This window comes from Taurulus bubalis (genome assembly GCF_910589615.1).
Source record: "Taurulus bubalis genome assembly, chromosome: 7".
Lineage (NCBI taxonomy): Eukaryota > Metazoa > Chordata > Actinopteri > Perciformes > Cottidae > Taurulus > Taurulus bubalis.
The window spans coordinates 17,496,738-17,522,203 of NC_136595.1; the positions used below are offsets into that span (position 1 = coordinate 17,496,738).

General features: G+C 39.4%; 3 protein-coding genes across 3 annotated transcripts in view; 1 reads left to right on the forward strand and 2 right to left on the reverse strand.

Annotated features, from left to right (window-relative positions):
- psmd1 (proteasome 26S subunit, non-ATPase 1) overlaps positions 1-17,639 on the reverse strand; it is a 39,285-nt gene extending 21,646 nt beyond the window's left edge. The window contains exons 1-16 of the mRNA XM_079220639.1: positions 17,543-17,639; positions 16,738-16,781; positions 16,260-16,333; positions 15,631-15,800; positions 15,146-15,354; positions 14,675-14,818; positions 13,783-14,009; positions 13,250-13,313; positions 12,989-13,117; positions 12,777-12,865; positions 12,606-12,684; positions 12,344-12,517; positions 11,973-12,084; positions 11,537-11,733; positions 10,812-10,907; positions 10,193-10,257 (exon numbers count right to left, since the gene is read on the reverse strand). Of these exons, the coding sequence (XP_079076765.1) occupies positions 10,193-10,257; positions 10,812-10,907; positions 11,537-11,733; positions 11,973-12,084; positions 12,344-12,517; positions 12,606-12,684; positions 12,777-12,865; positions 12,989-13,117; positions 13,250-13,313; positions 13,783-14,009; positions 14,675-14,818; positions 15,146-15,354; positions 15,631-15,800; positions 16,260-16,333; positions 16,738-16,781; positions 17,543-17,558 (1,889 nt within the window). The 5' untranslated portion in view covers positions 17,559-17,639. The remainder of the gene's footprint in view (positions 1-10,192; positions 10,258-10,811; positions 10,908-11,536; positions 11,734-11,972; positions 12,085-12,343; positions 12,518-12,605; positions 12,685-12,776; positions 12,866-12,988; positions 13,118-13,249; positions 13,314-13,782; positions 14,010-14,674; positions 14,819-15,145; positions 15,355-15,630; positions 15,801-16,259; positions 16,334-16,737; positions 16,782-17,542) is intronic.
- htr2b (5-hydroxytryptamine (serotonin) receptor 2B, G protein-coupled) lies at positions 3,830-8,217 on the forward strand (the record flags this gene model as incomplete). The annotated part of the gene is made up of 3 exons (XM_079220947.1): positions 3,830-4,091; positions 6,131-6,331; positions 7,259-8,217. The coding sequence occupies 3 exons, from the start codon at positions 3,830-3,832 to the stop codon at positions 8,215-8,217; spliced, it is 1,422 nt and encodes a 473-aa protein (XP_079077073.1).
- Positions 17,640-19,115: 1,476 nt separating the features above from the next.
- On the reverse strand, positions 19,116-21,321 carry LOC306738847 (uncharacterized protein; the record flags this gene model as incomplete). The annotated part of the gene is made up of 3 exons (XM_079220769.1): positions 19,116-19,213; positions 19,809-19,913; positions 20,556-21,321. The coding sequence occupies 3 exons, from the start codon at positions 21,319-21,321 to the stop codon at positions 19,116-19,118; spliced, it is 969 nt and encodes a 322-aa protein (XP_079076895.1).
- Positions 21,322-25,466: the final 4,145 nt, after the last annotated feature.

The following is a 25,466-nucleotide window of genomic DNA, read 5'->3' on the forward strand; positions in this document are numbered from 1 at the left end:
GAACAGAATTGAAGTGGATTGTATAACATTTGTAGGAGGAGTAGTATTTGGCGTAAATGCAAATATATGCTAAAATTAGCATAAATGTGCCGACAATGCCAAATTGGCCGAAGTACTGTAGCGCCCCCTATTGTTCAAATCGGACGCATGATTTACTGCAAGTTAGGGGATGCGATGTGCACATATAACCCAAGTTTGGAGACGTTTGTCCAAATAGTTTTAATGTTATGAGTGTTTAAAAACAAGACACGCCCCTAAGAGGTTGATTGGTCGCTATCTCCTCAATGCAATGAGATAAACAAATTTCAATGCAGTATTGATGAGCTCCAATACCATGTCTGGTATGAAACAGAGCAAGCATTTAGGAATTAACTACAATAATGTGTTTTTCACAAAATCCAAGATGGCGGAAAATATTAATAAGCGGACTTTATGGGTCTGAGAGGCTTTTATGTAGAGCAGGTGGAGATGGACATGTGTGAATTTTTTCAAGTCAAAAAAACATTCTGGGCGAGGGGCGTCGTCGGTCCAACTTGTAGGGGGCGCTAGAGAGTGATTTTTTTTAACTTTTCCGCCCGGCTTTAATAGATGTCTATTTTCACCAGGCCTGACGAGCGTTCCAAATTTGGTAAATATTTTTGAATATGACAAGTCCCCCAAAAAGCAGTCCAATGTTCAAAAATAAGGATCAGAATAATCAAGAATAATCCCGGCAATTTCAATAGGGTCCTACTACGTCAGTCACTCGGACCCTAATTAAAAACAGATTAGATGCAACACTTGCGAAAGGCTTGCCGGCACACTCAGCCTGCTGTGGACATTTTAATTAATAATTTGGAAACGAATAACCATTTCATAAAGCATGACGTGAAGACAATGAACCCTTCAGCAGTGTGCAGTGTTGCTTCTGTAATTTATTGGTCATACGAGCCAATTTAGAAATATTTACTTAAGAATGTTCCAGGCTTTTACTTGACTGGTTAATGGACTGTATGCTTAGATGTGCATGCCTCACATGTATAATGGTGAGTGACAGCGGCTGATACAGCTGCAACTAAATAACTCCCTGTGCCCTGGGAAGTAACACAAACATTGAAGGTAGGCAAAAGAAGCATGGATACAGCTGAGCTAAACAAATTATAGGTTGATTTTTGACACATGAAATGTGATTCTGCCACATGAAATGTGATTGTTCCCTTTACTAATGCACTTGAATTGTAAGAGAGCCGATCTCATTAGCTTGCTTCCTGTCCGTTACAACCAGTCACCCAAACACATTGTGAAAGTACCTGGACAATGTTGTATTAACAAAGCAAAGAGGCTGCATAGCTTTTAGAGTCTACACTTAAACTCAATTAAAAATGTACCAAATGTCTGGCAAAAGGGAAACAAGAGAGAAGCCCTGAAAGTATCAACAACGGAACTATTTTTTAAATAAAAGAACGTAATACTAATAAAAATGTCACAATAATAATAATAACTGCTGATTGCTACGGCAGTTTGAAAGTGTACAAAGTGTAAATCTGACAACTACAATCTGAGTCATGCATTTCATGTGGTGTGAGCAGAAGTCAGCATTATACTAGCAGCCCACCTTCAGCTGCACCTTGTTTCGTATAGATCAAGAAACTGTGGGCCGAGTGATTTTTCCCAGTAATCACACTGGGTCAGCTTGAAGCTATCAAACATTAGACATGCACTGGCCTTCTTCTGACAGACATTAAAGCTGCAGTAGAGGCTCCTGGATCTGAACATACTAAACCAATTTGAAAATGGTGCACCAAAATGAGCCTATATAGGAATGACTATTTTAATGGGGTATTAGCACCATAAGCAAATTAGGAAGCATGTTTTAACTAAAACATTTTTTATATAGACTGCTCTTCCCTGGGAAACCTACGGGTACACAGATCTGTGTGGGGATCTACTGGCAGTATTTCACACATTTTCTTGTGAAGAATCATCATCTGGTTACTGTAAACTCAAGGTATATTCTATGCCAACATCCTTTAACTTCATGCATCTGCTTTTAAAAGTGAAACAATGAGAACATACACTGAAAGAAAACACATTTTGACTTGTTAAGGCAGAAAAACAAATATGGTCTAAATTTTAAAAAGTAATCATCTCAAAGAAAATATGATAGGCGTTTAAAAGACTTCCAGAGCTTAATGAGCTCATGCTGGATGAAATTCAAAAACGTTATGGGATACAAGCACAATTTCCATGCACCGCACAACATTGGAGGCTTCTTCCAATACACCACTACCGCTGCATGCCCCACCACTGCTTGCTTCAAATGGAGGAGAGAACAGAAAGTGACAAATATAAACAGTGGGACGGCTGTGTTGAGGGAAATTACCTCCCAGAACCACTGGCATACTGCCAGCAGAAGACATTCATCTGTTTTATACAGAGTCCGACTCACAAGTAAGACAGAGAGGGAGGGAGGTGAGGGGAGGAGTGAGAGAACGAACAAGACGGGAGAGTGTGCGGGCTGATCACAGGCTGTGAACAAGATGCAGAGAGTAGGAACGGGAGAGAGACAGAGACGACAACATCTGAAAGTTTTAAACCAATGATCGCGGTAGCTGATGCGAACCAAGACTGGGGGTTCCTCCAACATGTGGAAGGAAAACAAATTCCACATCATGGACTGCTTCAGACAGAGACAGATTTAGGTTTCACCGCTGAGGGAAGGCATTCTCTGTCACGTTTATATTTGGAGAGGGTGGAAATGTAAAGAGATAGAGGACCTTAAAAAGGATATTTGACTAAGAAGGCTACAAATACTGAAATGCATTGGGCGTTACGTTACGCTGCACTGTTCTCCTTGAACAAAATATTGCTTTCGTGTTTATGAACATGAAGACGTAGCGGCACAGAAAAATACTCTAGGAGTTACTCAACATCAACGAAGAACTTAAATAAACATCAGATGTTACCTTCAGGAGCAGGTAAGAAGCCAAGCACTATCATGATAATGCTAATTCACAGTGTTTTTTAAATAATTGATAAAGTTTGATTCTTTGTAAACACTTCCACGGCTAGTCGTGTGTGTGTACATCTTTGTAGACTGAATTAGTATAGTGTGATGAAACCTTCATGGAGATTTTTTATATTTAAAACGGTCACATTATTGTACCAGTTTTATAAAAAAAACAATGATTGCCTTATTTTTTTTACTTATAAAACGTATAAAAACATGTTTCTTTCGACCATTTAAATAATTTTTCGTTTTTAAAACAGAAATAGCAAAAAGCATTATGGAATTGTTCTGTATATATTTTCAACTTGTTTCCAGATAATGAAAAGGGAATTTCTAGTTTAGTGACAATTACGGTTTCCACATTATGGTGAAGACCTCCTTATTTGTTACGATAAATATCTCATCTTATTATACCATCATTCAGATAAATTAACAAGTAACAAGGTATTGCTGTTGCTTTAACAAACCCGTTTGTTCTTTTAAGTGGCGCAATGGAAGACAAGAGCATCAACTGCCTGGGAAAGTGAGGACCCCTGGTAACATCTCACTGCGGAAGTACTAATCGTGTCAGGATTATTGCCAGCATTGGAGTTTGTAGTGTTTTTCTTTCTTTTCTTTTTTATCCTCTCCAAGCAGTGGATCCTCTACCGATTTTGAGCTACTTCTTTTGGTTTGTACAGTGCAAAAGGGATGAAGCATCCTGTGCATTGACCCTGAGCTGTCACGCCCTACACCGTGTCCTTGCCTGTGGGACACAGTGATCATGCTGACCGAGTGTCCAACACCAGAAGGATCAGAGCCCCGACACACGCTAAGGCCTGCTGTTACCTCTGCAGCACCATGTCTCAAGCAGTTGCAGCTGCACTCGAGGCTAACGGCTCACAGCCTGGAGAAGAACCTGGGGTTGAGCTGAAATGGGCGGCCCTGCTTATGGTCATGGTCATCGTCCCCACTATTGGAGGAAACATCCTGGTCATTCTTGCTGTGTCACTTGAAAGAAAGCTGCAGAACGCCACCAACTACTTTTTAATGTCGCTTGCTGTGGCTGATCTGTTGGTGGGACTCCTTGTGATGCCCATAGCCCTCGTCACGGTTCTCTACGGTAGGTTTAGCATGGGGTCTTTTGGAAAACACGTTTCATCTTTGAAAAAAAACCTGTACAGTAAAAGAGCAATAAATACTTTTGACTACCTGGAAAAACATCTCCTTGCTGGATGCCCTGAACAGTTTGACAACATTCTAATGAAATGATGAATGGCATTACCCTTAAAAGACATACAATACCCAGAAACCATTACTAGAAAAAGACATCAATGATTTAAAGTGAGTGAAAGACTATGTGGCCGTCGGATGGGGGGCACATAACGTTCCAGACGTTTTCCAAATAAAGTTTTCATTGAAAGAATTGTGTTTAACCTTTCTTAATCTTAATAATCTACAAAGGAAAACAGGCAAGCATACTTACGGGTAGCAAGGGAGGATAAAAATAGTTTGTGAACAACACTGGATACAATCTTGACTATCACTAAACAAATTATTGCCGATGAAATATAACAAGAGATAGTGGAAAATAAACATGCTACTTCCTCTGGCAGTTGCACAGCTTGGACTACACTACTGGTCTATGGGATCATTACCCATAGAAATAAAAAGTGTTTTATTTTAATTCCTGGGACAGTGCTGTGTAAATACAGCTGTAATGGAACCGATTTAGACATCTATTCTGGACGCATTAACTCAACTGCAAAACACAGAGCTATGGCAAAAGCTCCCCATTAATTCAACAGGAGGATAATGAGCCAGATCATAATTATGTCTCACACACACCCATATATAGGAGTGGAGTATAGCGTGACGCAGGCCTATCTGTGGTCTTGCGGCCTCAAACAAAATAATCATGTTTTGCATGAGAACTGAATGTGTTGCTCTGAAAGGCCTTCACATATCTGGTCACAGGTGCTGCTTTCATCTCCTCCTCATGCAGAGGCTACACAAATAAGGAGCAGCATGCATTACATCTACTAAGGCATGTATACTAATACATCTTTGTCTATGTGCTCTCTGAATTGAGATCCAAGGGTTTATCTCACGCCCTGTTGAAAAAGAAAAAAAAACCCTAAGCCTTAGGTTGAGAATCAGTGCAGTAAAGGTGTGAAATCATTCATGCATACATTAGTTATACATGTTTTTTTTTCTACCTCTCCATTCTCTTTCTTTCTGTGGGCTACATGCTTTTTTATGTTCGGTGCTGCGAAATGTTTATATCGCAATGAGTTTTGGTTCAGTAAACCCAAGCCACAAAAAAGAATACCAATAGATGCCAAAACACATTCTGAATACAAAAAAAAAAAAAATGTAATAACGGTGCAGTAAAGATTTGTAAACTAAGAACAACACAAGGTCACAAAAATAACACACTACGACCACAGCCATCCATTACCCTCTGTGAAACAATCTAACAAACACAAAAAAAACACAAAAACCTAGCGCTGGCCTATTACAGATGCTTAACCAAAAGGTAATTCATTTAAAGTTCCTTAATCCAATTAAACAAATTATTGAATTTGGCATAGGACTAAATTCTTTTGGTACGTGCTTTGTGAAGTATTTGTCAATGAATAGGCCTTCCAGATGAAACCTAATCAAAACGATGACTCAGAAATTCCAAGTGAGACTAGAAAATGGTGCAAGGAAAAGAAGAAGAGGGTGGCAAAACAAAATTATGCAAAGGAATATTTCCGACAATGTCAATGTGTGACAGGACAAATGCCAGAACAATTACGTGCCAATTTTATGCTTGGAAGTGAAAATAAACACTACTGTTAAGCATAGTCTCCGGAACATCTACATAAAGAGCTTTTAGCTCCATAAACAGTCAGTGAACCCTCTTTTTTCCAGTAAAGTCATTCCACACAGAGATAAACAAACACCAATCTTTTGCACGAGTGCTACTTCTAATCTCTTGCCATTGTGGTACATCTCCCATAACTAGTGGTAAGTAGGGCCAAATTATTTTTGGAATGAAACTATACCATATAGGTACATTGTAGAGAGATACTAATTGTAGTGACACTACCACAGATAAGTGATGTCCCAAAAAGAAAAAAAAGCAATAAACTAATTTCCTTCTCTTCTCTTTAGACTCCGACTGGCCTCTCCCGGAGCCCCTCTGCCCTATTTGGCTGTTCCTCGACGTGCTGTTTTCTACCGCATCCATCATGCACCTATGCGCCATTTCACTGGATCGCTACATTGCCATCAAGAAGCCAATCCAACACAGCCAGTACAAATCCAGAGCCAACGCAATGGTGAAGATTGCACTGGTGTGGCTCATATCGATTTGTAAGCATAATAACTCAGATTTTCTTAACTTTTACAACTCTGCAATAGTCTTTACTTTGATTAGTCATGTCTCGGGTACAGCGTGATTTCTTGACTTTGTATGAATAACAAACCTAATTAAAAAGACCAAAAATATTTGCTAGTTGCAATAAACATAGTCAGCTGCAGTGTATAAGGGGCGGGTGGGACATTATTCTCACACTTTGTCAGTAACAGTGAATGAAGATGTTACCGACAAAGTCCGAAGGGGACAACCCAGTCAAAATTCAGGAGGAACTGGAGTTTGTCCAAAGGGCAATGTGGCTTGTGCATCCAAAGCAAGCTGCACTATGGTTGTGGCTAATTAGGTGCAGCTTGCAAAGCGAATGAAATGTGTCCCTAGGTGAAACAGTGCTTCAGTGTTTTAAGAGCATCGACTGAGAGGCTGGTTTAGCTCCTTGCTTGCTAGTCTTTTTGATCGAAGAATCATAGGGCGTTATCACCTTTACCGTTTTAAGAATACTTTAAGAAATGCATTTCTCCTCAAAAGGTCTTGTATTAGTGTTGAGGCTCATTGGTCAAGATGTGATGATGATTTCAGCATCATAGTAAGCAACTAAAACGTAGCTTCTGTCCATTACGTTTAACACTAGAGGGTAAAAATGTGGCAGAATTCACCGAGTCCACTAAAAGCACTCGGTTTGACTGATGGATTCGAGTTAATTTGAGCTTCATTGACCAAAGCCAGAAGATCAGATGGAATGAAGTGAGCACCACTCATATTAATCATATTATCAATTTAACACAGTACCGGTAGTGTCTTTCCCTCAGATGAAAACCAAACACTTCTGTAATTGGTGTTGAATATAATTAAAATAATTCCTTATTATATTACAATAAATTGATTGTCAATATTTGCAAATACAAACGGTCCTTGTTATTTTCCAGGTATTGCAATCCCGATTCCGATTAAGGGGCTAAAGAACAGCCATCTTCCCAACAACATCACCTTCAACAGTAACCACACATGCATGCTGAAAACGGACACCTTCCAGGAGTTTATCATGTTTGGCTCCTTGGCGGCATTCTTCATTCCTCTGACCATCATGATGGTCATCTACCTACTTACTGTCCAGGTGTTGCGCAAAAAGGTTTATTTGCTCAGGTCAAAGGTGACTCAGCGCTTGAGCTCCCCGACAGTCTCCACAGTCTTTCAAAGAGAACAGGCTGTGACTCCACCTGAAGCAGAGCAACTTCACAATCTGGACAGCAGACTTCCCAGGATGCAAGAAAAAGCATATGGAGACGCAACAAACTCGCCTACACGAGACGAAATATCTTTTCGGAGAATGTCAACAATGGGCAAGAAGTCAATGCAGACTCTGAGCAATGAGCAGCGCGCCTCTAAGGTGCTAGGCATCGTCTTCCTCCTGTTTGTAGTCATGTGGTGTCCTTTTTTCATCACTAATATCACCTCTGTGCTATGCACCAGCTGTGATGTTCATGTAATAGCCCGCCTCATGGAGATCTTTGTTTGGGTGGGTTATGTGTCATCAGGCATCAACCCGTTGGTCTACACCCTATTCAACAAAACTTTCAGGCAAGCGTTCACACGTTACATGACCTGTAATTATGAAAACTCTGCTAGTCAAGGTCCAGGAAGGCACCCAAGGGCATCAAATGCAGATCGGACCCTTACTCGGATTTCATTCAGATCTTCCATGGCAGAAAACTCAAAACTGTTCATGAAGCGTGGAATGAAGAATGGCATTGGAGCAGTTAGCTATCAAAGTCCACCGAGTAGCCGGCAAGCACCTGTACCGTCATCTAGTGGCGTTTTGCTGGACACAATGGGCCTGACTGAATATGAAGGCAGCAAGCAGGAAGAACATGTTAGCTGTGTATAGAAATACCAGAGAAATCAATCCAATGAAAAAGAGAGCACTTTAAATGGATCTGATTTATGGTGTGACCTTTTTACCTTTTAAAGATGAAGGCTAGCCTCCCAACTAACATTCAAAATGCATGACTCTGAATCTGCTGTCAATTTGATTGACAAACAGTTTAATGCCAGTGCTTACTGTAAACTACAACAACATCCAACCTGTTGTCCGCTGATGATTATTTATATCAGTAGCATTTTTTTTCTTAAACAAAAAGCTAAATAAAGCAACATTTTCAATTATGATAATTTCAGAAACACATTTCATGCAGAAGTCAAACTTCACTGTTATGTGAATATCTGGTCCAAATATTTCTCACTGGGCCTTTAACACAGGCCAAATAAATAATGTGAATTCTCAAAGACAGCAAGAGTTTGAGTTTTCAAACGTTATAAAACCTTGTGATGACCTGTAACAGGTCAACTAAAAAAGGAGAACACAGGAGTATCATGTCATGAATGAAAGACCAAAAGTCGACAAAGTTCTGGCCACCAGACAAAATTGATGGGAATGAAGACATAATGACAGCCTTTAAATTCTTTGTGAATACAGACATACCATGTATTCCTCTGCTGATCCTTTCTAGACTATTTGAATATGCTGTTGACCATCTCAGACCACATGCTTAATATGTGTTGTTAAAACAAACCTAACTCTACCTTTCAAATCTTTTCTGTAACAGACACATACAATACATTGCACTCTTGAAATGATACTTATTGTATTTGCTGGACCTTTGACAAGCACTCTTGTATGTGTATTGCAGGCTGATGTTTTGACATGTTAGAAGTTTTCCAAATAAAAGACTGTATATACTAAAGACCAAAAGCCAGATCAAATAGAAAGCTCAATGTGTTCAACTAAATATTTGTCTGTCTTACTGTTGTGAAAGAAAACTGCACAAATCGTTCTATCGTCGATATCTTCACTCTTATGCTTCTTTTTTTAGATCAGCAAATAGTAAAGACTGGAATACCCGCACGTAAGAAAAGTGTGTGACAGTGTACCATCATTATTTGTACAGTCCCTTTATGCTTAACAGCAGCTGTTTGTAGCCAGAATACAGAAGACATCCAAATACATAGTAGTTTAATCAGCCTAAAAGAAACTGAGTAAACAAAATACACAACAGTGTTTGCTCAATGTGGCAAGAAATATGGAGATTTGGATAATGCTCTACAAGCTTGGTTTGAGAGTTTGGGGTGAGTCACCATTTTGTTATTGCCTATACCGACCCAGTCTCATTGGTAACGAACGTCTGTGTGTGTGTATATATATATATATATATATATATATATATATATATATATATATATATATACTTAAAGCGGACGTTTTTGTGTGCTGGTGTTCATGTTGAGGGAGTCATCCTTGAGCCATAAGGAAGTTAGAGAAGGTGGCCAACTGAATTGTTCTGGTTCAGAAGTCTTTCTAAACACAGTGACTATTTACACAAAGATTATCTAGCGGCCAATTGATCACACAAAATATCGCAGCCTTTTTTGGGCTTAAAATGTACACCCTGATATTGGTTCACTGCCTAGGTGCTGTTTAACACTGCTCTGGTCTCTGAGTGATAAATCATTATAAATAGACTGGGAAGAGAATGTGTGAGTGACAGTGACAGTGCATCCAGCTTCCTCTGATACAGGAATTTTTTCCATGACTACCAGAGTCATTTAAATCCCACACAGTGGCATCTTAATTATCCTATCACCCCATAGAGATGGTGTTAGTATTATACATCTCGTCAGCAGTACCAAAACTGAAACAAGAATAATGAAAACAAAAAATAATTTCTAAAACAAGGAATGGTTCCCAAAGAAGGAGTACCGAGACTCCAATACAAAAGGTCACAATGCTACTTCACTGAGAAAGGCCTCTGGTGCATGTGAGGAAAGGAGTGTTTCAAGCTCAAGTACTTAAGTCTGGTCCTTACCTGAACAAGATGAAGCCAATGGACTCGACCGCAGCTCTTCTGACATCATCATTAACGTCACTCACCTTAATTAAGAAAAGGAAAGAACTAATATAACCAAAGATGACACCAAGACTCCTGCTATTAACTAGCTAACTTTAATGATGTAACTCCCTTTTAGTTTGCAGTGTGAGGAATATGCTCCTCTATCACACCATCTAATAATTTCAGTTTGTATAAGGTGCCACCTACAGGACAACAAGTTAATTACACCCCTGAAGTATGTTGAGTTAGCACTGACGGCTCAATGAATGGTATATACATAAATTCCCTTTAATGTCATAACCCTATGTTTTTTCATGTTCAAGTGTTGCATAAACTCAGGCACAAAAGGAAACCCCTGATGTGCTATGTTAAAGCTGAATCGCATGGTTTCCGCATGGACAGGAAATTTCCTTCCCAATAGAACCTAGAATGGATTATTTAAACCATCAGAATACCATGTTAAACTAATTTGAATTAAGATACCAGCCACGGTTGTGCAGCCCCGGATTTTGGCATTGCTTCACAGTCAAAATGATAAACCTGTCTTCTCCTCTGAAATAATTTGTTGTTAAGAGGGCCAAACAGAAACACTTACAGCGACATGAAGCAGGCGTCGGATGGCCTTGTTGTTACCGGAACCGCAGTAGGCCATGCCCACTGTGTACATACCAGAGCGCCGCAGGATGGGGTCCTATCGTAGACAGTGAAGGAAAACAGAGCTTTGAGACTTTGTGGATGGAGTCTCAAGGATCAACAAAGTTTGAGCCATTACGCACATCTAAGCTCATATAGAAGGATTTCTTGGCACGAAGTTAAGAGGAAGAGCCTCACGTGTGTCATGAAAAACACACATAAGCTAGGGTTGTAGAATAACATACAGGACTCAATACATCAAACATTGGAACTTAACATTGCTTCAGAAGGTTTTATGAAGAGCAATGATCTCGTAAGATAAAATAAATGTCTGTACATTCCACATATCCTTCTCTCTAGGGATTTATCAAGCTTGTGTCAATCCCTATGTATCGTGTCACTATATGCATAAACTGCACCAATGCCACAAAAACAAAGCACTGCAATCTTTATTGTTGGAAAATAAAAAAAAATAAAAACTCTGATTTCATGGTGTATGTGTCTTTGTTGCTCCTGTTTACAGTCCAAATTCAAAAAGATGCCCTGCTACTACTGTTTTTGTTTGTCATACGTTTGTTGTGTTATAAATGGACTAGTACTGAATTTCGTTGAGCATTCCTGTTTTGCATAATGACAATAAATTATCTTTGATCCATGACATGCTTTCTGGGGGCTTGTCAGCCTTACCTTGTCTCTACAGAGGCTTTCAATGAGGGTATCAGCCTCCTCCATGCGTCCGTACATGACCATAGCAATCCCCACAGCCAAACCACGCAAGATCTTCTCGTGCTGTGTCTCCTGAGCATAGCCCACCATGTCCTCGATAGCCTGGGCTGACTTGGAGCCCAGCATGACCAGACCCAGGGCCAGGCCTGCAGCTTCACCTGAGGGGTTACACGATATTTTCAGAATGGTTTGTTTTGTTTTCCTTTGGTTAATCACCAGATGTTTACTAGAATTCAGAAATAAATTCTATTTAACAGTACTGCATATCAGAGACATTTGTTCCATTAATATTTATACCATAGTAGACAGTATAAATAAGGATTATGTTTAGTAAGCAGAGTGGTGAGCAAAAACTGGGTTGCATTTCAGCAATCTATTTTGTACAAGGCATACACACCAGTAACAGCATCATCCTGGTACAGGTTGGACTTGAGGAGGTCGTAAACATCTTGTCTGGCTGTTCCCAACGCCGCCAAGCCAAGACCAAGGGCGCCACCATGACGGACAATCTGTGAAACAGAAGCAGAAAGCAGACCATGAGAGATGGAACACTGAAAATGAACCAGTGACTTAAACGAGCTGCTGGTCTCGGCTACAAACTTCTAGCTGAGGCTTTTGATTGTAAAGCATTATACTTTTGAGGGGAAAAGTTTTAACTTAGTTATTAAAAAAAACAAGTGTTCCTTCTTTCAGCAATCATTTTGTTCGTAACATCCTAGTATATAATTGAAAAAGAACCAGCATTCAAAGTAAATGTAGAAAACTAACATCATTGCTGGCATTCTTGAGCTGATTGAGCAGGTAGTCGATGATGTCTCCACCATGGTTGGCATGAATGAGCCCCAGAGCATACAAGCCTCCTCCCTCCTGGTAAGCTGAGCCAGGGGAGGTGTCTTTGGGTAAGTAGGTGGCCATTAACTGGAGAGCCTCCTTCTCATGGCCCTGAAAAACACAGCATGTAATGTTCAAATTTAAATATTTTTCTTTAAATAAGTGTATGTAAATTATCATCAAAGTAACATCATTTTACCTTGTGGATGACACCCAGACTTGCTGTTGCTGTGAACTTTGCCCAGTTGGTGGCTCTTGCAAGCCATTCCAAGTTTTCTCTACACGGTCAAACAAAATCATTGGTCAAATCTCACTTTGAGGAAGTATGCAATCTATGAAATATTCGTTTCAGTTCTGCGGGCACGATTACCTGAGGAACTGGTCACTTGTGGTTCCCGTATGCATGAAAGAGTTGGCTATTACTGTGGCTGTGTGACACACCGAATTTCGAACTGCATCCTGGCGTGATGGAGAAAAAATAAAACAGAAACTCAGGCAGAAGCTGTAGTTAGTCGGACCAAAAACAACAGGTCATTAATTTGTGTTCTCGAAACCATTAATCTTGTTGCTAGCCTACATTACCTTTGTGTTTTTGAGGATCATTAGATCTGTGTTGTTATTTCGGATTAGGAACTGCAAGTGCAGCTCAATGGCCATCTCCCCGCTAAGGATTTTGATCATCTTGGCATTCTGGTCTTTGGGCTCATCTTTCTACAATAACACAAAGAAGCAATACGATGAGAAGTCAATCAAACCAAAGTTGCTCTATTTAGACAAGAGAAGAATTACTAGAAACTGGTATGAAAAAAGTGCTACAGTACAAAACAATCCAAAAGGGCGTACCGTTTCTACTACTGGCTTTCCAGCAGGGGAGCTGCCCGCCTTGTCATCTGTCTCCATTGCGTCACTGTAACACACAAAATAAAATAAAAATGTCATCAATGTTGAATCACTTGATCATAAGTAACTAATTTGACTAAAATAAGCCGGTGTAGAGTTTCATTCAAAATCAATCAAACTCTCTTATCAGCAGGTATAAAGCAATAATATAAAACAAACACACACCATAGAACTTGTAGGGCATCTAAATAGTTTGACTCTGAATTTGTGTACTGAACCTTCCTTCTGGCAAGTTCAATGTGTCTACAGCGTGCCTTAGGACTTGCAGACTGAGATGATTCTTTTCCTTCTGTGCTTATAAACATTGAGGTTTTGGATACTTTCCTAACAACTCATAGCCTCAAAGAAAGTCTAAAAAGATTTTCTAAAACTTAGATCAAAAACCCGTAACTGTGAAAAATCCCAAAGCCTTTGTGTGAACATGTCACCATGCTTCAGCTTAAGTATTAGTGTCCTTGTTGTATTTCCCTGCCCACCTGTCTTTGTCTGGTGTGGGCACAGTGCCCGTATTTGTAGAGCCAGGGACTGAAGGGATGGGTGTTCCAACAGTGTGCAAGTTCTGGATGACGGAGGAGAGGAACTGCTGGCTGGCGCTCTCATACAGGTCAAAGCAGATCTGATAGGCCATCAGCAGGTTGTCTTCCTTCACTAGCTTCTCCAGGATGTCACTCACAGCCTGTGGGTCATCCAGGAATATCAGGCACTAGAGAGGGGAGGACAAAAGGTGATTAGAGGGGGATTTTTAGGTTCCGACTATCTTTTTGGAAAATTTGAATTCTGTGAAAAGTAGAGAAATAGATTTAATCAGTATAATATATTGCTTCTAATTGGAGCGCATAAATAGCTGTAGGTATGACTCCGCGCTACTGCTGGTAAGCTTAAGCGAAATGTCATCTTGAGTATGAAGCTGAGCTCACGCTAAACTACACTCAGTTGCCGATTTATTAGGAATTATTCCAGGACTGTTTTAGTAGACTGCATACATTGGCAACTGAGTGTATGTTATAGGAGCATCAGCAGAACAAATAGACAAACATTCATTAAATATTACAAGCAATTAAAGTATTACATTATTTTAAAAGTACAAAGCGTAAAAGAACCTGTTTGGGCTGAATGACCAAAAATTTAAATAAAAGAATAATTACAAATAAAAAACACACAAGGAAACTGTGTTCTAAAACTATCTTTACAAATCAGGTTTTGTATTGAACATTTTTTAACTCAGGCAATCAAACATTGTAAAGTAAATAGTGATTGGTAACTATAGTGACTAATAGTGTAATAAGTATATTAAAAAGATTGAACAGAAACTGAGGGATTGGTCAGGGAAATTATGCATAATGTGTATTTGAGGATCTGATTGTTTACCTGACAGACATTGATGAAATCAGGCTTCTGCAGGTTCATGTAGAGCTTGACCAGCACACGCAGCACCTCATTGCGGAACTTCTTGTTCTGCATGAGGGACATGCACACCTTCAGGCTGTAGGCAAGGAGGCCACTCACATCACTCTGCATGACAAGAGAAGCAAAATAACAATTAATTACCTATTTAATGAAAAGGAAGAAATAATTCGGACAATCGACAGCAGTGATCAAAATCAGGGAGAAATATGCCTGTACAAGTTCTGTACTGGGAAATTAGTCAATGTCACAATGAAAAACATTTACGGTCTTTGATAGAGATTATAAGAATCACTTTATTCAAAGTTTTGGGGCATCATACAAAGTCTGCTAGACTCTTGGACAAGACTTAGGACTATCCTAGTGAGCCTTAAAGCTGCAATTAGGTATTCAAAAACAATCACAAATCAGCTGTGAATGACAGCCGAGACTTACTGATTCTAAGATGGTCTTCTCGAACATGTCAAGTCGCCTGGTCTCCAGGGCAATGCCAATGGCCTGCTTGTACTTGTGATCATCTAGGCAACGCAGGAACATTTTGTTGACAATGCCCTCAAGGCGGGGGTCAATGCTTTTCTTCTCCTCGTCCTCTGGCAGCTCTGCATTCTCCACTCGCAGCTTGGTGTAGTGGTCAATGCATTTGGCTATCAGCGAACACAAAAGAGGGGCCCCATTTTACTCCCGAATGAAATGATGCAGTTAAAGTCAAAATCGTATTCCATAAGCCATTCATTGGCTTTAAAAAAAAAAAAAAAAAAAAGGTAAGAAATGTGATTTTTTTTCTTTTCTTTATATTATTTACCTCACACTGCCTATAGTATGAGGGTCACAGCAGTATCAAAACAACAGGAATGTCACATCATCACTAAAGAGGCAGGCAAGTCAGGTAAATGATCAAGTGTTTTTGTTTGATTACTCACCAATAATGGTCTCCACATATTCTGAATCATCTGTGACATTGAAGAGATCTCCAGCACCGAGAGCGTAGTTCAGAGACTCCTCAAAGGCTCCGAGGTGGTAGAAAACCTTTGAGGCCACCAGGGCAGCAAATGCTCTGCTCCGAAACGTCTCATCCTCATACAGGACCTCGCTGTGAGTAGACAACAGATCGTTACATAAGGCTGAAAATCTTGACCAAAAAGTGATCTTTTTGTATAATTACTAAATGTAAATTATTACTTCTGTCACTTACATTTTTCAATAATTTCATAAATTAAAAAAGTAAATTATTACTTCTAAATTATATTTATCTGTCCTACAGAGCCGTTTTTGACCAGCAAACCGGATCAAGAAGCATGACAAAGGATACTCCTCCGTCATAAGCCCCAAAGAATATTCAGTATGCTTCTTGTGATTATGAGGCACATTGCACCCTGTGCTGCTACTTTTCATCATTTAGTGTGTCAAGATAGATTTGTAAATCTTTCTTCTAACTGCAGAAATAGAAAAAAATATGAACAAAACTAAGAGTTGATGTTATTGCTACCTGATGTAACATTCTTCTGTCGAATAGGATTATAATGTCCATTGCATCAATAGTAATACTTACATTTTATCTACAGATCCTGAAATCTCAGCCCAGAAGTCATTCACAATGGCATCTAGCTTCTGCAGCGCAAACTCCTGCAAGGAAAAGAGAGATGTTTCCCTTGGCCCATCATGCATTGGAAGTCAAACCAATTAATACACTTAGAAGACAGACAGATCAATAAAACCCTTTATTAGCCATGAAGCGGTACATGTCTCCTTTTAAGTACATGGAGAACACTCCAAACATTTGAAGAAACTTCCAGGAGCCACTAAAAATTTGACATACAGTACATTAATACATTTAAATTAGTTTGAGCGCTTGATTAATGCCTCTTTGTGAAAACTTCTATGGAAAGCCAGTCTCCTCCAATGTGTGCTTTTACAAATAAGTAATAACATGTAATCTCCTTAATTCCGTTTCACATGATATGATCGGACATTACATCATCTCTGTATGGGAGGTTGCTATCTTCAGATACTCTCAAACCAGATTTTACCTTGAGTTGTGGCTCTTCCTCATCAAGGAGGGAAATAATTCCAGCTGAAAAAAAAAGGAGAGAAACCAAATCTATTAGCGGTTTCTTGATTCTTCGCTTTCATACACTGTACGGATTATAAATGTCACATGTTTTTACAAAACAAGCCACATGTTACATTGCAATGCCGTCTGGAGAATTACAAACGGTAAACATATTAGTATTAGGTTGAAATACAGTATGTCCATAATCATTGTTTAACAGATATAAGATGTCAGGTGCATTTGATCAAAAGTTACACAGCTGATAATACATTCAAATTATTTAAAATATTGTAGTTTAGCTAACAAGCCGAAAGCACAGGGTCAATGCTGAAATCCGAACCGGTTTTACCAAACTACACTGACAGTTAAAGGACAAAAGAATACAACGTATATAAGATAATACTTTAGCACGCGTTTCTTGAGAATTATTTTCAAGATGAAAAACGTTCATGTATGTAAAAACATAAACACCTTGTCGTCAAAGCTGAAGAGCTAAGATCCTGTACAGTGCAACGGTAACGATGACTTGAATGTTAGCATCGACGTTACGATAACTTAATGCGAATTATTGTCTTTAAAACAGCCTTGCCGTAATCAAAACGACCGCATAGATTTACCAAAGTCACATTTCAAGGTGTTATTCCATTCTGGTGGTGGAGTTATAAGCTATCGCCGGTTAACAACTGGCGGATAACTGCTACATTAGCCGTGTGACTCAGCTAAATCAATGGCAGCTAGCTAAAGTTGCGGCTAGCAAAATACAAGCAGTTTCTACGGCTTACCGGCAGACGTTATCATGATTGGCTCTTTATTCCCTCCTCAGCCCCACGATTCAGGTTCAACGGTTGAAAACCGTGCGATTCTCGGTTGGATAATGAAACGAAAAGATTTGTCGTTTCTGAAAATCCACAACAGTGGGGAACAATCGCAGACTCTGCTATCTCTTTTTGTCCAATGCCGCAAGTCCCCTTCCTGAGGACCTCAACGTTGACTGGCCTCTCATACGCCTGATTAAAACGCAGACATATAATATTATCCATTTTATCCTTCTTGGTCTGATCAACACGTAGTAACTCAAAAACATCGAATACTATCGTACAATTGTCCATGACCCTTCAAAACAATTATGGAGATGTAGTAATTGAAAAAATTCGATTTATGTACTGGCTTTTTCCAAGGTGGTATATCAGACTCTGGTACGGAAGGTTGAAGGGATGACTGTTGTTAACAGGATGGGAACTGTAATGAATGTGAAGTGATGGAGACTGCACTGCATCAGAAGAAAGGCATATTTTGTTTGGGGAAGTGGCCACGTTGGGAGTGGAGACAATGTGCTATATGCAACTAGACTGCCGTAAAATCAATATAGTTGTAGAAGAAGGTCTCGTGATCTAAGTTACCTTTATATATGGATGACCAGCTCCATGATATGTTTACAGAATTCAAAGCTACAACGTGGCTGTCAAGTCAGTAATGACTAAATATATGACAGGTCAGTGTTAATTAAGGAATTGATACTGGGATGTCAACCAAATCTCCACATTTAGTTTCTGGAATCATTTAAAGTGAATGTCCATAGAAAGAGAGCTGCACACTCATAAAAAACTTATATGTGTTTATTTACAAATGAATAGCCTACATAAATACATAACAAGTGAACATTTGTTTAATCCACTTCTATTGCAGATAATGCTTTTGTCATCAGCACTCATCTAAGGCACATCATTCTAATAAATTACCAAGAAAAAAGAGAAAAGATTCACAGTACTTGATCATGGCTGGATTGACTTTCTGGGGCTTGGTCCCTATTAATGAAGTAGGACCTCATTTAAGACCCTTATTATGACCGTTGATGTTGTGCTTTGGTGATGTATATTTCAAATGACACCCAATAAGCCTTTTGAAACCACTGGAGTTCTAGGGACCAGTTGTCAACCCAGCCCTCTACTTGCATCATGTTAATAGGGTTGGTCTACTTTTGCCTTACGCTTTTGCTTTAAATTAGCCATACTGCGGTTTGAACATGTATTAAAATAACAGACAAATCTCTCTATAGGCCTCAAAAGTGGTGTTATGATTTGGTATAGTTCATATGACTTAACAGTTACTTGAATCATCCCCAAACATACACAGTAAATACATTTTACCATTGTACATCAGAGACAATGTGTAAATCAGCAGGACAGATTTGAATATTTTGCTAAATATTTTTTCAGGACAAGAATCATGATAGCTCAGCAGTGGGAATAATGAACACTATGAAGCAACACTGTAACATGTAGTAAGGCTATTTAGCATCACAAGGCTAACCACTTCCAAGTTAAAACAGGATTGTCTGCAGGCCATGTCACGCCATCAGCTATCTCCTCCAGCTGGCTCTCCATTCACATGAGGTCCAGCAGATAACGAACTGATTTTCAAAGGGATGCCTTCCTCTTTACTTCCAGTGTCACCTAAAAAAAAAAAATGAAACATTGTAACTTACGGTGAGTTAAATATGATACAATTTGGCTGTCGGGGAATTTAAGTATTTATGTGATCCCTATAAAAAAATAATTTCATTCTGTGCAGGATCAATCTGATGGATTACATAAATCATTTGTAAGTGTTTCAATCTACTTTTTTTTGCACCCATTTTCTTTCAACCTGCCTCATCAGGTGTTTTTCTCTCTCCCAATTGTACATTACTTTTGCTCTCACTATCACTGTCTGCCTCAATTGGCAGACAGTGATAGTGAGAGCAAAAATATTTCTTAAATTAAAAAAGGTTAGACACTGTTTTATTTGATCTTCACTGCATATAATCTGATCCAAAGAAAAGCCCATAAAGAGTATATGTGGCAATGTCTTTGTCTAACTGTTGGCCACGGGATAGACTGGGAACCTGTAGTCATGCTTTTTGCCCACGTAGTGCACTTTGGGTTCAGCTCCAGTCCCCTGCATCCCTTTACTAAGGTGGTGGATGAATTGGATGAAGAAAAGACGAGTTGAAACAATCATGTGGAAATGGAAATGCCTCAGTCAAACTGAACTTTGGAATGATACTACCTCTTTGCCTGCCGGTTGAAGAGTTGGTGGCTTGGCCTCTTCTCTGAGCCCAGAACAAACATTGGAATGGCCAGAAAAGCTGGTTCCCTCTATACCCGGTATTATCTGAAAGGCAATAATGAGCGTTTAACAATTTGGCAGCTTATCTAAGGGCTTGATTGTTTCATGAATGCTTCTTTTGTTCTCGGGCCTTTGCAGCCATGCCTGGGAAGAAACATGTGAATCTTGTGAATTGACCTACATGGAGTTCACTAACACAAATCACTATAGTGTTTGCCAACTATTCTCATAGAACTTACAGTGCTCAATACTGAGCTTACAATAACAACAATCGTATCATAAGTAAATGTGTCTACTATGAATACCTGTCATATCCCTTCAGTCACTTGTCGGGTTATAATGTTTATTCTAAATGAAATCAGTAATAATTATGTAAATTGGTTGTAGGCTTGAGTCATATCTGTACAGTAAGACTCCCTTTAATGTGTTTTTAAAAGTCTTCAAATCTGTAGTTCTGTAGCTCCTAACTTTGGCAATCCAATATTTTGTGCATCATCAAATCTGCAGGGTGGTCTGATTAAACACACCACGGTTCAAACTCCAAGTTGACAAATCTACCCTGCTGACCTGTGCTTGAGCAAACGAGAAAACAAGATGTGCGTTACACCAACGCAGAGGCATATATTGCCTGCAGTGAATTGATACGTGTCAAACTTAAAAGAACGTGGGAGATGTATGTTATTACACCTGCTGTTTGAGAAGAGTATATAACTTTGCAGGCGTTTTTCTTGATGCTGAGCATTTTGGCCTCTGTCTTCGGGATGAAACTGCCGACCCATATCGTCTCTGGGGACTGTTTGTAGAACACTGAGCGGATCAAGCGCTCGAGGAGTTGCGCACACTGATGCGTCTCGGCGCTCTCCTGTCCAGTGCGTATTAATCCAATCAGAGCTGGTCGGGCGATCCTGGCACGTTTCGTGCGTGCCTTTACGTCCTTCAGTGTCTCTTTTAATGACACTTCGTTGGATGGTTTGCTGATAAATGTCTGTCTGAAGAGGAATATGATGATAGGAGAGTCTATGGTTCGCTCTAGGCTGTATATGTTCGCCCTCCTTGTTGCTGTTTTCTGAGCGTTGCCATTGCGCGTTGGTTGCTTCTCCTTGTCCCCGTCCTCTTCCACCGGACAGGCTCTCAAATCCAAATCCATGGGCCTCGCTATTAAAGGTATTTCATTGCTTTTAACAGTCTCTGGCTTGCCGCAAGGTGGGTTTGCACTTGGGGCCTCGACGTGACTGCTTGACGGAGAGGTTTGAGGCTGTCCGCTGCTGGTCGCCGGACTGCTGCTGTGAAACATTTCCCGGATGAACTCCTGCAATATTCCAGCGTCATCCCCGTCCACCTCTTTACTTGTACAGGCATCACTCACCAAATAAATCCGATCTTTACCTCCGATTAAAGCTACAATCTTCTGGAACTCCCTCTCGTCCTCGGGTAGCTCATGGAAGGCTGCCATCCTTGCGCCAACACGTCTGCGCGGATCCGTTTTATTTACAACGAGCCGTCAAGCCATTCACTACTACCCTGTTGGAAAACTTCCTCACGGTCATCAGTAACGCTAGTAGGGAGGGTGGGCCTAAAGACTTAGCGTCGATGTCTATTGGCTGGTCTTTTTGGTGGGCGGAGCCAACTGTCGTGACCGAATACAACTTGGCTTGTTTCAAATTTAATGACGTTAAACTTGAAGTAAAACTAAATATAAAACTTTGTTTGAATAATTGTTTTGAACTAAATGTATAACGAAGATTAAAGAGTTTCTTTTTCAAATATATAAAGTATAAATGTTTTAGTAATCACTTTAGTAATCACATATTTGCCAGTGAGAGAGAAAAGGTCCAAATTGGAAAGGTTAGGGGTCCCCAGCCGCTTCTGAGATAGATATTAAAGACTCATAAAAGCCCCAAACCACCTATACACAACTGAACAAATCAACCAAATTCTCCAGGAAAACTAAAGGAACATTTTGCTTATAAGACAAATGGAAGAACTGATAATTATATACACAACTCCAGTTGCTCAATGTGGGGGAAACAATGCAGACCATATACATACATTCTTTACATGTAAAAATTACACAAAGGAGCTGCATGGTCAGATATTTTAGAAGCGGGATACCTAGAAAACAGAATACGTAAGTAATTACTCATATTATCTTTTTGGAATCCTGAGAATTACATTACAAAAAAAGGAACCTCCCAAGTCAACAAGTGGCTGGGAAAAAGTAGAGGACATATGTAGTATTGAAAAGGAATTTTACAAAATGAATAAACCCAAAACGTTTTTGGAAAACAATGTGCTTTCTTTAAATACAGTAAAAGTAACTGATAAACAACATATTATATAAATAATCATGAAATATTAAACGTATACTTCGATAATTAAGCATCATAGCCTACTTTGTTTGTTTGTTTATGTTTGGGTGACAGAAAACAAAAAGTAAAAAGGTCAAAAATAGGTGTCAAGATATTTAAATAATAAGAAATGTATCAACGATAGGCATATGAAAATAATAAAGCATTAAAAACAGCAAAAATATCCACAAAAAACTTTAATGGATGACTGAACTAAAAACAAAACATTGGTTTTACACAACATCATATAACACGAAGAAGGAAGAGTTGTTTGAAAAAAATACTCAGAAATAATCTAAGAGATTGTGGGATAGATTTGGGATGATGGAATCAGGGTGCAGAGGTCACTCTCTTTATTCCCACTATTTTCATTGAAAAGAGTCCTGCCTTCCCTCCAATGTTGTAGATTCCTGGCTTCATACAGAAAAGAAGAAACAAAGAGAGGAAAGTCATAAGCACTAACTTCAACTTACACTTAGCAGTCAACTTTGATTTCTTTGTAAACTCAAAAATGCCTTTCACTCTTAAATCCCCACCAGCAGTCTGCTGAGTCCTTTAGACTCTAATCCTTTAATCCAAACATGTCTTTAAATAAAATGTGCTGTTAGTTTGATTTGCCACTGAGTTCATGAATTTACTTCAAAATGAAATAATTTCAGCTACTCAGTCTGTGTGGGATTGACTTATTGTGTACTGTTGAATAAATGATAAAACCATAAAGTCTGATCAAAGCCAACACAGAGGTTTGGGCCTTTGGCCTTTGGACTTGCTGAACTTTGACTATCTGGGCGTTGTGTTTGTTGTTTGGCTTTTCTTCCAACAGATGTCATGTCATTAGCCTACAGTCCAACTGACAGAGGTTACTGTTTCTGTTACGCCCCCCTGATTTAACTTCGCCCTCTTACTATCTGATTGTTTCAGATCTGGCGCACCTGGAGCAGCGCCACCTGAGCGCCATCAGATAATCAGTGGGCTGGAAATATAGCCGCCCAGATCCAGTGCTCTCTCTCTCTCAGCTTCTCTGAGCCGCGAGCGGTTGGACCTGGGGTTGTATGGTGCCGGAGTGCAGGCTACCGTTTATGGCATTTTGGGGGAAGCTGTGTAGGGGTTCTCTGTCATTTCTGTTTTCTCCTGTTTTGTGGCTAGACAGGGAGGTCAGTATTGTTTTTTCTTTCTGCTACGATAGGCAAGAAATACTTTATTCTAGCTAGTGTGGGGGTTTTGTTTGTTTTGGCCTTTGAGACCCTTTAGATTTTAGTTGATTTACCTGATAAAGCTGTAAATAAATTATTTTATTGCCGCTTAAATCTCACCTGCCTTGTTGTTTCTCTTCCTTGTTCCACCTTTTGCCAAGGCTATTTACCCTTTACATGTGTGTTAGGCCTGTGTACCCCTAGGAACCCTAGGCAGGCTGTAACAGTTTCACTTCTTAAACACTGTTGATATTCCTTTCAATCAAATCTGCAATCCCTCCAAACTACATGCACCACATCTTTTTTTACAAGGGAAAGCTGTATAATAATACGGTTCACATTTTAAAGAACACAATACACATTTATTTGCATTTAAAGATATGCAAGTGTGTTATATAACTTACTGACATCTTTGTTGAGGTGAAGGAGGAGCTGAGGGTCAAGGAGCTCACTTGGACCAGTGAGAGAGTACCGGAGAACTAAGTGAACTGCAATAAAAGAGACGTTCTCAGTGAATCGCTTCATAGTGATAATATAAAATCAAGCTTCGGTGGCATAAATTGAAATGGTTTCAGTTTGCATGTGCCAAAAAAGTCACACATCAGTTTTGAGCTTTTATGTTCAGACTTGGGCTAAAAGTGTGCACTCTGGGATATATTGGGCTCACTGATATATTGGTTATTTTGGTCATTTATCAGATATCAACCAGTCAATTTGTCTCTGTTATGGATGTTCACTATTAAAAAAATCTTCAGTAATTTGACCAGTGAATGAAGTAATCTTTAACTTGGCAATACATCCCAGAGTTATCCAAGTCAGACCAGATTTCATAGACACAGTAACACAATGTCCTTTCTGTTGTGAATAAATCACAAGCATACAACAACAATAAAGGTAACGCACTAGATCAATTCAGTGGTGAAGATTTTTAGTGACCAATGATGGAGGGATGTGTGCGCTGAGGTAAACCTCCCAAGTGTCTTATTTTCTCTTTATGGCCACAGTTGCTATCTGTACCTGTTCAACATTTCTCTCTCTTACTGTTTTAATAAAACACTTTCACACCTGCACAGGAAATATAACCTTATAAGAAACAGTAAATACTTTAAGTAGCTTTGGCATACAAATAATCAGATATGAAAATTCATTCTTTAGCTGCCATCTTGTGGTTGAAAATGGCGCATGCTCTGTCTGTCCCACCGCCAAAGGTTTTGTTTTACAGCTGTGCAGTGATTTGACCTATAGAGTAGAGTGCTTTTGATTCAGTGCATCTGTTATTTAATCACCTTTCTCAATCGCCTAAACATTTTAAATTAGCTACAGGATGTAGACAAGCACGAGTGCAGATGGGCCTTTTTAAATGCTAAATATTTCTCATGTTTTGGCTCTGTACCCATCTGACACTGGAGCAAAGGGAAACAAACAACAAGATAAAATATTTGCTAAAAGTCCTCTGACCAGGTCAACCTGTCTTCAGTTGACAGATAATTTTTTTTGTATTTCATCATGCTGTTTTGAGTTGGGTGAGGAGGTTTGGTAAAGTTCTGCAACCTGTGCTTTTCTTGTCTGACACCAGCTCTCTGAGAGAAGAAAGATGAGACGCAGTCAGAAACTTTGGAGGCAAAACAGAGTTTCCAGTGTCAGTGTCGGGAGCGCTGCTGCTTCTTCTTCTTCTTCTTCTGACATTGTGTTCTGTCATGTTGGTGTCATGTGGAGTCTGGAGGAGGGCTTGATCCTCAGATGACCTGGAGGCAGCTCTTCTCCCCGAATTAGACTCCGCCTGAGAACCTGAGACATTTTATTTGGTGAAGGTCAAACTAACAGAATGGCATTGCAGTGTCTCTAATCCTGTAATTGTTTGAGTTTTCCATGTTCATTATAAACTGCCGTGTTTGAAACTTTAGAGATTTGAAATTAGAAACTTCCGATGAGAAAAAAGCAACACACTGATAAGAAGAATATAGCAGTGAAGGTACACAGCTTTAAATAAACAACGACACCTGTCTTACAAATAAAAGTGGATATTGTGAAGTTCATTGCAGTTCAATAATTGTAGT